Consider the following 12,672-nt stretch of genomic DNA (forward strand, 5'->3'; position numbering starts at 1 on the left):
CGCGCCATCGGCAAACCCCGGCTACAATCTGCAATGCCCCCCAAACCCTACACAGCGCGGCTTACCCCTCCCATCCCCCCACTTGCGCCTCCATCCTCTCCGCCCTCTTCCACTCGCGCCGCCGCTCGTCCCGCGTCCGAGCCTGCCGTTTAGGAAGGTCGCGCTCGCATCGCACGTTTGAAGAAGAGAAACCGGCCGGCACTCAGGTCAGTTCGCTGCATTTGCGCTGCTCGGAGCGGCAGATCTGCTCGTACTCCCGCAATGGTTCGGTTTCTGAGCTTTGACATCATGTGTGTGCGTGCGGACTGCGGCGCAGGGAGGGTCGGCTCGGCGACGATGGCGGAAGACCGAAGCTGGATGTACACGGGCCGCCAGAGCAGGAAGAAGTTCACCCCCGAGTGGCTGGAGAAGATGACCGAGTTCTTGGAGCGCGCCTTCCGCATCCTCCCGCCGGGGCGCCCGGCCATCGTGCTGTGCCCCTGCGCTCGCTGCGAGTTCAGGCTGTACAGACCGAAGGACGAGATTCAGCTGCATCTGTTCAAGAACGGGTTCGCGCCAGGGTACACGGTGTGGGTGTACCACGGCGAGCGCCACAAACCCCAGCCCGCTAAGCCGTCCGACGACCGCCCCAAAGAGAACGGCGATCTCGACGGGAAGAAGGATGGCGCCGGCGGCGGCGAGCAAGCGTCGAAGCCGCAGGTCTGCTTCTGAACATCTGAAGGGTTTCAGAAACTGTAGCTTAAACAGGGGAGGTTTCAGCGGCGGTTACTGACATTTGCAGGGGACCAAGAAGTGGGCGTGTGCAAGAGGCAAGCCACCAAAGAAGGATCAACTGTGGGCGCGGGCTGCGGCGCAGGAAGAAGGATGGCGCCGGCGGTGGCGAGCAAGTGTCGAAGCCGCAGGTTTTGTTCTGAACATCTGAGAGAGGTTTCAGAAGCTGTGAACGACCCTTGGGAAATATGTCCAGGTTACTGACATTGTGAACTCGCCATTGCATTTGCAGGAGACTAAGGAGTGGGAGATTTCCCATCTTGAGGCGTATGCAAGAGGCCGTCTACCAAAGGGGACTAGTCAAATGGAGTGGAGCTACCAGAAATACCTGTGGGAGCAAAAGAAAGCCAAGCTGCAACAGGAACAGAGTGAGCCAAAGGCAAAGAGGCTGGTGAGTTTACCTGCCTTAGTGTCACTGCAGTCTCAATACTCCCATATGCAGGCTATGAACTAGGGTAGAAACATTGCTTGATGTGTTTGCTCTGTATAACTTAACTATAGGAGTGCAATGCTAGCCCAAATTTGCAGCAATGGTTGCCCACTTCATGCTCGCGCTGTGTGGAACGGGTAGGCGGCTTATCGGCTTGAAGCCTGAGATGCAACTTTGGGAAGAGCAAAGTTGTTGCATTGTTTCCTGTTACTACTTACTCCACTAGTTAGTGAGAGACTGTTGCAAGCAAATTCTTTACTGCTGGATGCTGATACAAGTAGATGGTTTTAGAATGGCTGTACTAGGCAATCTTCTTCAATAATGCTATAAGTAGTACAATATCCTGAAAGATACAACACCTTCCCCATTTCATGTTTTCCTGAAACTTTTTTTAGCTTCACTGCTGTTCTATTGCAAGAAAGAAACATGTTTGCCAATCGGATTTGGCTGTTGGTACAGCTATATGAATGTTCTGAAGGCGTTAACTTTGAGGACGATCCTCTTGCCTGAGCATATAGGATCAGCATGCAAGTACTAATATCAGGCCCTTCTTGCTAAAATCTCACAATGATTTGTTATTGATGAGTAGCACAGAGTACACATTATTGGCTTTTCTCTGACGCAGTTGCACGAATTTCTGCACTTTTTTTAACTGACGAATATTTACAATTTTTTTGAGAGAAAAACGAATATCTACACTTAATAGCATATACAACTTGTTCAAACTCACGTAGCGCGCCTCTGGTTCAGCTCACGTTTGAGTTTCCATTCATATGCCGTAGCGCGCCTCTGGCTCGTTCATTGCTGATTCTTCTAAAACTATTTGATGTGATTCTTTCAGCTCACGTTTGCTGAAGAGGAAGGGAGCAATGTCGACGTCCCTGAACCTGAAGTTGAAGATACAGCAACGACAACAGCTGATGCTCCTGTAGCTAATCCGGCAATGACATCAAACGCGAGTGGAGTTCAGATCCCAGCTGGACCGACTGCTCGTCCCAAGCGCAAGGCAGGCCCGCCCGGGGGGTATTCAGGTTCAGATTGGGTCAATTGACCCGTGTAACGGCTACTTAGTTTAAATAGCCCCCTTTAGCCATTGATGTACTTGGCGGACAAGAAATGGGCGGCTAAGGCCGATCGTAAACACTTGTTGTGTCGGTGGATTAATCGGCTAGTTAATCTTCTTCTTGATCGATTTCATCTCTGTGATTTCAATTTGTGAGCCATCTAGCGAGCAAGATCTATGTAGCTTACAGTTGGTATCAGAGGCACTGAGTCGTGGTCTCGTGGAAATCCCACGGCACCACCACGATACCCGACTTTAAGATCGGCGGCGAGCGGTGGCCATGGAGGGTCTGTCGCCCGAGGGGTGCGGTGTCTACAAGCTCCTCCACACTGACTTCGCCAATGACCTGGATGAGAAACTTAAGTGAGATGCTCCTCAAATCCATGACAAAGTTTCTCGAGGTGGATACTGCTACGCTCTATGGCCTCATGACGGTGAGGGTTGGCGCCGTCCGCAAGGAGATGGCGTTCGACCTCGAGCAGATCTGTGTCGAGATGAGCAAGGAGAATCAGGCCAGGGTGGATGCTTCGTCTGACCTCACGCAATACTAGGAATGGACGTGGTGGTGGTGCCTCTGATTTCCTTGGCTGTTGGCTCAGAATCTGACCACTCGGGGAAGCATCTAATACTCATGCCGCTTCTAGATGCATATAATACATATCGAAGTGATTACCTCCGAGAATTCGGGACAATCTAGTGTAAACAAGGATAGAAATTAATGTGTGCAAAAATACACTCATCAATATTCACAATGACCTCTTTTTATTTAAAATACACAAATGATTGTTTTTGAACTACACTGTGAATATTTAATGATTGGACAAAGTAGACGATGACTAATTTTGAACATTATTTAAACACACGTGAACGCTAAATGAGTAAACAAAACAATGTTTATGTATCTCCAGCAAAATCATCTATGTATTCTTCGAAAAATGAAAAATACTGTATGTTTACAGAGGGAGTCCCATAAAATGGAAAATGAAGAAAATGGATGAAGGAAACAAAAAATGATAAATAAGCAAAAAAAAGACACTCATGAAAAAAAAATCCAACCCCGCCAAGTCAAACACGGACACAAACATGAGCCCACAATCCACAAACAAATCAGGGATGCATACAACTCAATCCACAATCTCAAACTGCAATCTCAGAAAAGAATTGGACGAGTTTTCCAGAGTCTTGATTGTGCAGAACCCTGCGCGAAAAGAACTGGCCCTTAGTAGTTGATCGTAGCTAGCGGATAATAGGCCAACTGAGATATCACTAATTCTCGCTCAGCCGACTAGGACCTGGCCACACCATTGAGCACATTTGCACCCTCCTGGCCTTACGCGCCGACCAGTCACTCTCAACGAGAGAGAGAAGACATCTACTTGCATGCAGTTGCCGCCCTTCGCTACTAATAATTCAATCAAAGCTCCAAGCTAATGTAACGACCCCGTCCCCAAGTCCACCCTCGCCGCCCGGAGACGCGCGCGCACAGCCACGCATGCGTGCACCGTGGTAGATGGATTAGATCCGCAATGCGCTCCTCGGCGGCGAGCAGATGGACATCAGGACATGGACCAGACGGCGGCGGATCGACGGAGCGGTGGACCGCTCATGCACCTCACCTACCTACCTACACATACAGCACGTCTGTACGTGCGCGCGCTCTGGTCAGTTGCAGGCAGGGCGCGCACGCAAGCACGCACGCGGCTAGCTACTTGCGCCGGGCGAGTCCGCGCTTGGACGTGGACGTCTCACGTACCAAGCTCGTCCCGTCTGCTCTACCTCCGGCAGTTGCGCTGTGTCGTCGTCGTCATGTGACCGCGTCTGCCGCTGGAGCGGCGCCGACGGGCCGACGGGTCCCTGTTCTTCGCTAGCTCGCTGCGGTATTTACATGGCGTCACGGCCGGGAAAACTGCTCGTGCCTGGTGGAGATGAATATGATGGATCACGTACGACAGACAGGGCCGACGGGATAAGGACTGGAGGAGAGCCGTCGCATGTAGAGTACAGGCTAAAGCTATGGCTGCCGTGTTACATGTCTGGGGCGGCATTTGGACCAGGAGACTGCACACAAACTGGGCCGCGGCCGGGACCAGGCCACGCATCTGCTGCCTTCCTCTGGCGTAGCGCCGGCGGCTGAGCTCGGCGCCGGTGACGAGCGCAGACTCCCTCTTGATCGTATAGAAATGCCAGGGAACGACTTTCTGTTGCCCCTCAGTCACGCACGTCGGTCAGAGTCGGACACGACATTTAGGGAGGAGTGGCGCGTGGAGACGAGAAGCCAAGCAGATCATTGCTGCCCTGCGGCCTGCGGGCATGGGGCTAACTAAAGACAAGGAGGCGTGCAGCAGTGCAGCAGGGAAGACACTTGCAATAAGATAGCTCGTGTGGTGTGGACACAATGTCCGCATGCGCGCGCGCAAAATGAAAACGATATGGAGCGACGGCGGATCCACATACTGAGGCCAAGTTGGTAGCAGACGTGAGTCGTGGACATACACCATGCAGAGCACTTCTTCATCATCATCATCATCTTTTTCTTCTTCTTCTTCTTCTTCTTCTTCTTCTTCTCTTCATTTTTCAGAAATAGGCCAACGAGAACAAACCCCGCAAAAAAAAATCCCTAAATAGTTCAATCCGGCCACTGTATGTATCAAGTAACCCGAACAGGAGTACGTGAAGTGTCAAAAGAGATGGGTTGGCAGAAGAGGAAGACCTACTCTACAGGGGGGTTCGGTTCAGTTCAGTGCACTGAATCTGAGGCGGGCGAGTGGGATCCATCATCATCACCCATGGCACGGCAAATCGGCAACCAAAACAAGGTAACGTAACGTAGGCATCAGCATCACAAGCGACACGGTCCACCAAAGCGAACCCATCGACACCATATCCTGTCCTTTGCCGCGCTTTATGTGCTCATCGCCGTACCACAGTTGCTGCTAGTTTCTAAAAAGTCCCTTCATGTTTGTTTTCAAAGACTAAAAAGTTTCTAATTCTTTTCTAGAGGCTATTAAATGACCATGTTACCCTTAGTATATGGAAAAATAACAATCAAACAACACCATGAGATGGCGGGCCAATGGATACATGAAGGGACATTGATGGAAAAGTCCTAAAAAGTCTCAAAAAGACTCTCCTTAAGAGTCTTCTTTATTTAGTCTCAAATGCCTAATTTAGTCCTTAAAAAGCCCTCCCCCCTCCCCCCGTTTGATAAAAAAGTCTCTATGAGAGACTTTTTCTAGTCCCTACACAAAAAGTCTCTGGAAACAAACACCCCTGAAACTGCCCTGTTCTGGGGTCCAGGTGAAACTGAACCTCGCAATTTCCATGCTTAATTCTTCATTAAGGCGCGGTCCGTGGCACAAATTATTGCGCTCATCATGCATGGTTAATAATAAAAGCTTGCTTGACTTTGTGCGATCCCACTTGTGTGGGAACCTTGAAACGCAATGGAACTGGACATGCGGTCTCTGTCACTGACACTCCCCATGGCGATGCATGATGAATAATTCCAAGGACCATCCATGTACATGATTCCATGACAGCACGTCCAAGTATCCGATCCAAGTTGGCCAATTTGCGCCCCGGATTTCTCGACCGGTGGCGGAAGCAAATCTTGGTGAAAGACCCGGCCTGGGGCCTGCATTTTCCCCAAAATTATTGCTACTTGCAAAGAAGCCGCATCGCCAAGCATGTACGATGAAAAGGATGCGCTAACAGTAGTAGTATATCAGAAAGTTGATGCCGACTTTCCCCCTAGGAAAATCAAACTTTCGAAGACGGTGATGCAAGCTGATTGTTGGTTGAAGGAGCGCTGATAATATGATAAATAAAGCAAAACCAGGGACCAAATCCAGTGTGCAACCGATCTTCTTTGGATCCAGTTTTTCAGGTCGCACTCGTCCCAGATACAGTCAGCTGCAGTGCTACCAGTATTTAATCTTCAGCGTCCACGAGTGTGGCCACCTACCAATCAAACACTAATGCTGGGGCATGGCACTAATCGCTCTCAGCAAACAGCCGAGTTAAGACAAGGCGGGATCATTTAACATATGAAGCTGTTGATTTGGTCATAGATCTCTCTCGATTTCAGATGCCGCACCGAAAGCGAAAGCGAAACACTCAGCAAATATACTTAACAATATAAGCACGATCATCATATAGGAGTTACTCAACACGCACATTACATCAGGCATATGACCAAGGTATTTTATTTATTAAACTCCAGTCTCCCACATGCACCCAATCATAGAGACGATGTACAACAAGAAAATACTTATAAACATGACATACGGTTCCGCTGCTGGCAGCATGAAGTCTTTTACCATAGCTAGGGTCTGATCCGGCTACGAAACATAGCAGATGCAACCAGTCCTTTCATCTCGGCCACATGCACCACCAGTTCTTCATCTTGGCCACATGCAAGGGACCTGGCAAATGGCAATAAACCAAAAGTTAAGGCCATTTAAGAACAACAGTTGTATTTTGCACAAGAAATGCATGGAAGAGAACGAAACCATGCAGCATCGATGGCTTACATTTGTGCTATTCGCAGACCACACTGACAAAGAACCCTCAGTAACCACCGGCCGCCATGAAGAGCTCGTCGAGGCTCCAGAGATCCCCGCTGCTTGCCCCGTCCTGCATCGCACCATTCAGCAGAAGGCTGTCCATTGATCCGTCCGAGCTGCTCTCGACATAGGGCAACGAGTACTTCATCTCATGGTCAAAAGCAGGGATGTCTTGTGCACCATTTCCCTGGGGAAGCACGGCCACGCCAAAGTTGTTCCTCATTCTCTTTGGAGCTCCGCCTTGCAGGTAAGCGGGCTCGCCGTATGTCGGCATGGCAGCAGCATTCGGAACGAAGACGGATGTGTAGTCTGGGGTCATGGCCTCGTCGTCCCACCCAAAGTCAGTGGAGCCAAATGAATTGCTGCTCTGATCAGAGAGCATGTTCATCCCGAATGTCTCAGTAGGCACAAGAGGTTTCAGTTTCACCGGAAGAAGGGAATCCACACTTTCAGCTGGCTTTGCAGGAACCTTCTTGTCATTGAAGGCGAACATCGCGAACAAATCATTGTCTCCTCTGTTCAGATGATTGAAAGGCTCATCCTCACAGACCTTCGGGGGTGGAGCCAGCTTTGCTGATTTAGCAGCAGTTGGCTTCAGGGTGGACTTCTGAACAGTTGGAGCATCCTCAGGAAAATTGACCTTGGCCTTCTTGCCACGGATCTTGCGGGCTTCAGCATCATATGCCCTGGCTGCCTCCTCAGCAGTGTCGTATGTCCCGAGCCAAACCCGGACACCCTTGCTAGGGTCACGGATTTCAGCTGCCCATTTCCCCCAGGGACGCTGGCGGATCCCTCTGTACTGATTCTTCCGAGCGCGCTTTACTGGTTTGGCAGCAGGTCCATCATGTTGAACAGCATCTACAATGAAGTTTTTACTTAGTAATACGTCCCAACAAGATAATTTGAATACGAAACTGGTGGCGCAACAATCCCATTAGCAACTGAACTGCCGAATAAAATCATTGAGAAGTACATTTGTTACTCTAGTTGTGCAAGAGACAAAGTCATACGTTTGATCTGAAATTCTTCCTTATGTCCCATAAACACTGGGGGGGGGGGGGGGGGGGCCTACAGATTTAGAATAAATGATTTCCAGTTCCACAATACATCTCTAAGATAAACAGTTATATAGAAAGTTAAACTGGAGAATATTAACCGGTAATGAAAAGGTTGAGACCAGAATTATGTTTCCTTCTGACATAGAGTATGACCATACCCTACTGTAGAAACTTATTTCTTGTAGAAACATCAATTAACCTTGGGAACGAAATGCCTATAGCAGACATATATAACTATATAAGTAATCACAGACAAGCTGCTACTAGGAACAACATCATTGAGTTTATAGAACTAACTGGTTGCTCTACGGACTACGGTTAGGAAAAGATAGTACTACTAATTCTCTTCATTTCTCACTGCTATCATGTTTGAAGTTTTATCCAGCAAAATGATATCTATGATGTATAAAACTTAGCATGCCGTTAAGAATATGTTTTCATTTACATCAGAATTAGGCTGATGTGCTTCCTCAGGGGGGGAAAGGAATTAAGCTGATGTAAATTTGAAGTCACTAGATTGTTTTATTTCAATGGATCAAAGAAACTGAAATGAGGTACAAAATTATCATTTTCAAGATCCCTGGAAGGGCAATAGGGCATACATCTAAATCTCAAGATGGCAATACATCAATCAAAATTAAAAAGAAAATGTAAAAATTAAGACAGTGATTTTTGTTTACCATAGGTAGACATGTTACAAGAGCATCACCAGAGATAGGTTAATCATTTAAAACTGAAAATCATAATACAAGGCAGAAGCTTACGGACCCAAAACCCATGATTAGTTAATAGTTATGGAGACGCACAAATGCACTCAACAACCACGAGAGCTCAACTACCTTGGAAACCCATCAATCCCCCACCTTACTATCCTAAATTGATTTAGGGCTGAAAATAAATTGCAGACTCTAAGGCAGAGTTTGTCTACCAAAATCCCCACTAGGTAGGATCTTATGCCCTAGAATTAACCAGATTTGGGTAAACAAGCGGAATTTACAGTACCAAGTACTGACTCCATCCCTCGCATGAAGATTAAATCTACCAGGCCTTGCCATCGGAAGTCGATTGGTTCGGCAGATACTTGTAGAACATCGTCTCTCCTCAAGGGCGACGCAAAGCAGGCGGGGGCATCTTTCTTTTGCCCTCTCGTAGATAAATGGAAAATAAGAAGGGAAGAGGAAGCCAAGTTGAATGTGGTCCTCGTGTCTCACCTAGGCGGGCAGGGGCCGGCGGCGCGACCTCGGCGGCGGCGGCGAAGGCGAACCCCGCCGCGGCCGGCGGCGGGGGGACCTCCTCGACCGCGGCGTCGTCGTCGCTGGAGTCCCGCTCGAATTCGCGGAAGTCGGCCTCGAAGTCCTCCTCGTCCGCCGCCTTCTTCCGCAGGCCCGGCCAGAGCGAGTCGGCCGTCACGCTGCGCTGCTGCTGCTTCTTCTTGGCCGCCGCCGCCTTGGCGGCCGCCGACGGCGGGATGAAGCCCGCGAGGATGGCTCCGCCGCACATGGCGAGGTGTGGATCAAGGGAGGGGGGGAGGGCCGGATCGGCGCCGGGAGCACGGGCGGCACAGTGGAGGGAGGACGGGAGCTCTGCGGGCGGAGCGGGTGAGACGGTAGTACTAGTAGCTGGCGGGCGGTGCTCCCTACTTATAACAGCCGTGTCAGCTGACGCGCTACCCGACGGCGACGATGGAAGCGGCTGGATCCCTGCTCTTTTTCACCCCAGGTAAACAATCAGTTGGTCATCCTCACCCTGCCTGCCGCTCCCTTTCGCGCCAAAGTGACTGACTGACCGAGTGAATGTGCCTGCACGTACTACTACTACTAGTGGTAGCAGTAGATTCATCATTCATGTGTGCAGTAGTACTCGCGACCGGTCTGCGTGCGTGGTCGTGACACGGCAGGGCACGTACGTACGTGCCTCCGAGTGAGTGATGATAGCCAGTGGTTGGGGCCCAGCCCTACAAGATACAGCACGGTTTGCGTTTGGGGTCCGTTCCGGGAACGGGCTCGTGTCACGTAGTATGAGTGAGCGAGTGAGGTCCGGCTGGAAATGCGCTTTAGAGGGCGCCGTCAAAGCTGCTTTTGGAGCGAGCCGGGCATGTGCTCGACCGAGGCTCCTGCTGCTGTTGGGTCCGTGCGCCCAACGCGATGCGCTGCGCTGCGTCCGTCCATGGCGACGATAGCGTCACGCCTTGCTTCCGTTTTTTGTTATACGAGGGGACAAACGAGAAAAGTGCTCGCGTTACGAGTTTTTTCTGGGGCGATAGGAAACGCAGGGGCGCGTGACAGAGGCGTCTCTGTAGCGTAGCGTGGCAAGCGGCGGGCAGGGTCGAGGGTGGTTTTGCGGCACATAGTAAGTATACTCCTACTACAGTACGTCGTCGCTCCGGCTCTCCGGCAGCTCTGACGCATTTAACCCGGCGTTCCGGCCGCCCTGCGTCCAACTGTACGCCCATGTCGGCTATATTTAGTGTCTCGGTTTTTCTACAGTGTTTTTTTCTTCATCTGCAGTGTGCGTCACGGTTCATGATACGCATTTGTTGTAAAACATCTCCGTGCAGTCAGGCCTCATCTGTCACTGAGGAAGCGATATCGACTTCGCCGCTTAGCCCACGCCACCAGATCCGCGCCGGAACTCGGCGACCCACGGCGAGAACAACGTAGCTTCGGCTCTGGCGGACAGCTATGAAGAAGAACTATTTAAGGATGGCGCCATGAAAGACCACCGTATAGACCATCTGTCATTGTTCATCGTCGCAGCCGCGACTCTGTTATCGGGTCTCCGACTTTGCAACATCAAACAAAACGAGGCAATCCCACATATACACCTTCGACTACCAAAACCATTGTCGTGTCTACGACAACACCCAACCTCGTCATGTTGCCGGAAAAGCCCCAACGCCAACACCGCCACCTTCCATCAACCCCGATTGCCGATGCCCAGCTCCAAACACAAAGGCCTTGAGAGGGGATACGACCCGTTCTTTTCATTGCGGCTCGGACGAACCTAGCCGTGATACGCTCATTTTGCATCACTGTTTCTTATTATAATTTACTCATTATCAATTATATTTTTCACACATTACTTCTCAGTCCTAATGCATTTTTTCTTTAATTTGCATGTAACACATGCAAATTGTCCGGAAATTACCATACAACATGAAATCGGAAACAAAAAGTACTAGAATAAAAAGAAAATTTTCCAAAGCTCCAAAATTTCAGAAAATAAGAAAAGAAGCCAGGATCCCGAAGATGGGCCAGAAGGGGGCCATAGGGCTCCCAAGCGTCATGGCCACGCAGGCCCCTGGCCGTGTGGGGCCCATGCCCACCACCTATATTTTTCCTCTGATCTAAAACTACAATAGGGAATTTGCGGGATTTTTTCGCTGCCACTACGAGCCAGAGCACTTTTGACTTCCGACAGGTTGATTTTGTCGAAGATTCATCCCTCTGGGAGGGTGAATTCAAAGACATCGTCTTCACCAATACTCCGATCATCATTGGGATCATCATCTCCATCAACATCTTCATCATCATTGTCATCTCCATCAACTCCCTCAACCCTAGCTTTCCGAACTATGAATTTTTTACCTCGGGTATTTTGCTGAGTATAGTTTCTGGAGTTCGTTACTCCTTGTAGTTCAGATTAATATGTCCTTGGAGTATTGGTGAGCGATTAAATGTCCAGATTGTTATTCATATAATCGATGTGTTGTAATTAGCCCGTGACGTTCTTGAGGACATGGGATAAACATTAATGCTAGTAATCTTGTGAAGTTGATCGTGTTCAATGTTTTGATATTATGTTGTGGTGCAATCATCTAGTAGTGATGTGTGAACGTCCATTGCATATCACTTAACTTTTAAGGGACTAAAGGAGATCAATGTGTGATTACTTTGTTCATGGACGGGTGGCTAGAGTGAAAGAAATTAACAAACCCTAAGTTTATGAACTATTGTATGATGGGTTGTTGGAACGGAAGCGGATTTGTAGCACCTAGGTGCTCTACACCCCTATACAAACATTAAATTCAAAAAAATACCGAGAAGTTTGAAAAAAATCTGAGATTTTGGGATATCAAACCTAGGTTCCCGATCTACTCCCGTGTGAAATTTTGTGAAAAAATACGAAGAAACGTATTCATGGCGAAAAACACAAAAATTTCCTATCTATAGAGAAAAAATTAGGATGAATTTTTGTTCGGACATATTTCCTTCGCCACAAATACGTTTCCTGGTATTTTTTTCATGAAATTTCACGTGGGAGTAGACTGAGAACCCCTGTTTGTGTTGGAAATATGCCCTAGAGGCAATAATAAAATGGTTATTATTATATTTCCTTGTTCATGATAATTGTCTATTGTTCATGCTATAATTGTATTAACCGGAAACCGTAATACATGTGTGAATACATAGACCACAACATGTCCCTAGTAAGCCTCTAGTTGACTAGCTCGTTGATCAATAGATGGTCATGGTTTCCTGACCATGGACATTGGATGTCATTGATAACGGGATCACATCATTAGGAGAATGATGTGATGGACAAGACCCAATCTTAAGCGTAGCACAAGATCGTGAAGTTCGTTTGCTAAAGCTTTTCTAATGTCAAGTATCATTTCCTTAGACCATGAGATTGTGCAACTCCCGGATACCATAGAAATGCTTTGGGTGTACCAAACGTCACAACGTAACTGGGTGGCTATAGAGGTGCATTACATGTATCTCCGAAAGTGCCTGTTGGGTTGGCATGAATCGAGATTGAGATTTATCACTCCGTATGATGGAG

General features: G+C 48.8%; 1 protein-coding gene and 1 pseudogene across 2 annotated transcripts; one reads left to right on the forward strand and one right to left on the reverse strand.

The window, feature by feature from the left end:
* Window positions 1–261: 261 nt before the first annotated feature.
* LOC125507072 (uncharacterized) lies at window positions 262–2,272 on the forward strand (annotated as a pseudogene). The gene is made up of 4 exons (XR_015603331.1): window positions 262–699; window positions 782–902; window positions 1,004–1,162; window positions 2,043–2,272. The product of XR_015603331.1 is annotated as an uncharacterized LOC125507072 (transcript).
* A 4,183-nt stretch (window positions 2,273–6,455) lies between these two features.
* LOC125509375 (ethylene-responsive transcription factor 1-like) lies at window positions 6,456–9,501 on the reverse strand. The gene is made up of 3 exons (XM_048674343.2): window positions 9,099–9,501; window positions 6,797–7,687; window positions 6,456–6,688 (listed from the first exon to the last, which is right to left on the reverse strand). The coding sequence occupies exons 1-2, from the start codon at window positions 9,385–9,387 to the stop codon at window positions 6,834–6,836; spliced, it is 1,143 nt and encodes a 380-aa protein (XP_048530300.1). The 5' UTR covers window positions 9,388–9,501; the 3' UTR covers window positions 6,456–6,688; window positions 6,797–6,833.
* Window positions 9,502–12,672: the final 3,171 nt, after the last annotated feature.

Source organism: Triticum urartu, chromosome 5A, assembly GCF_056163025.1.
Source record: "Triticum urartu cultivar PI428250 chromosome 5A, HENAU_Tu73, whole genome shotgun sequence".
Taxonomy (NCBI): Eukaryota; Viridiplantae; Streptophyta; class Magnoliopsida; order Poales; family Poaceae; genus Triticum; species Triticum urartu.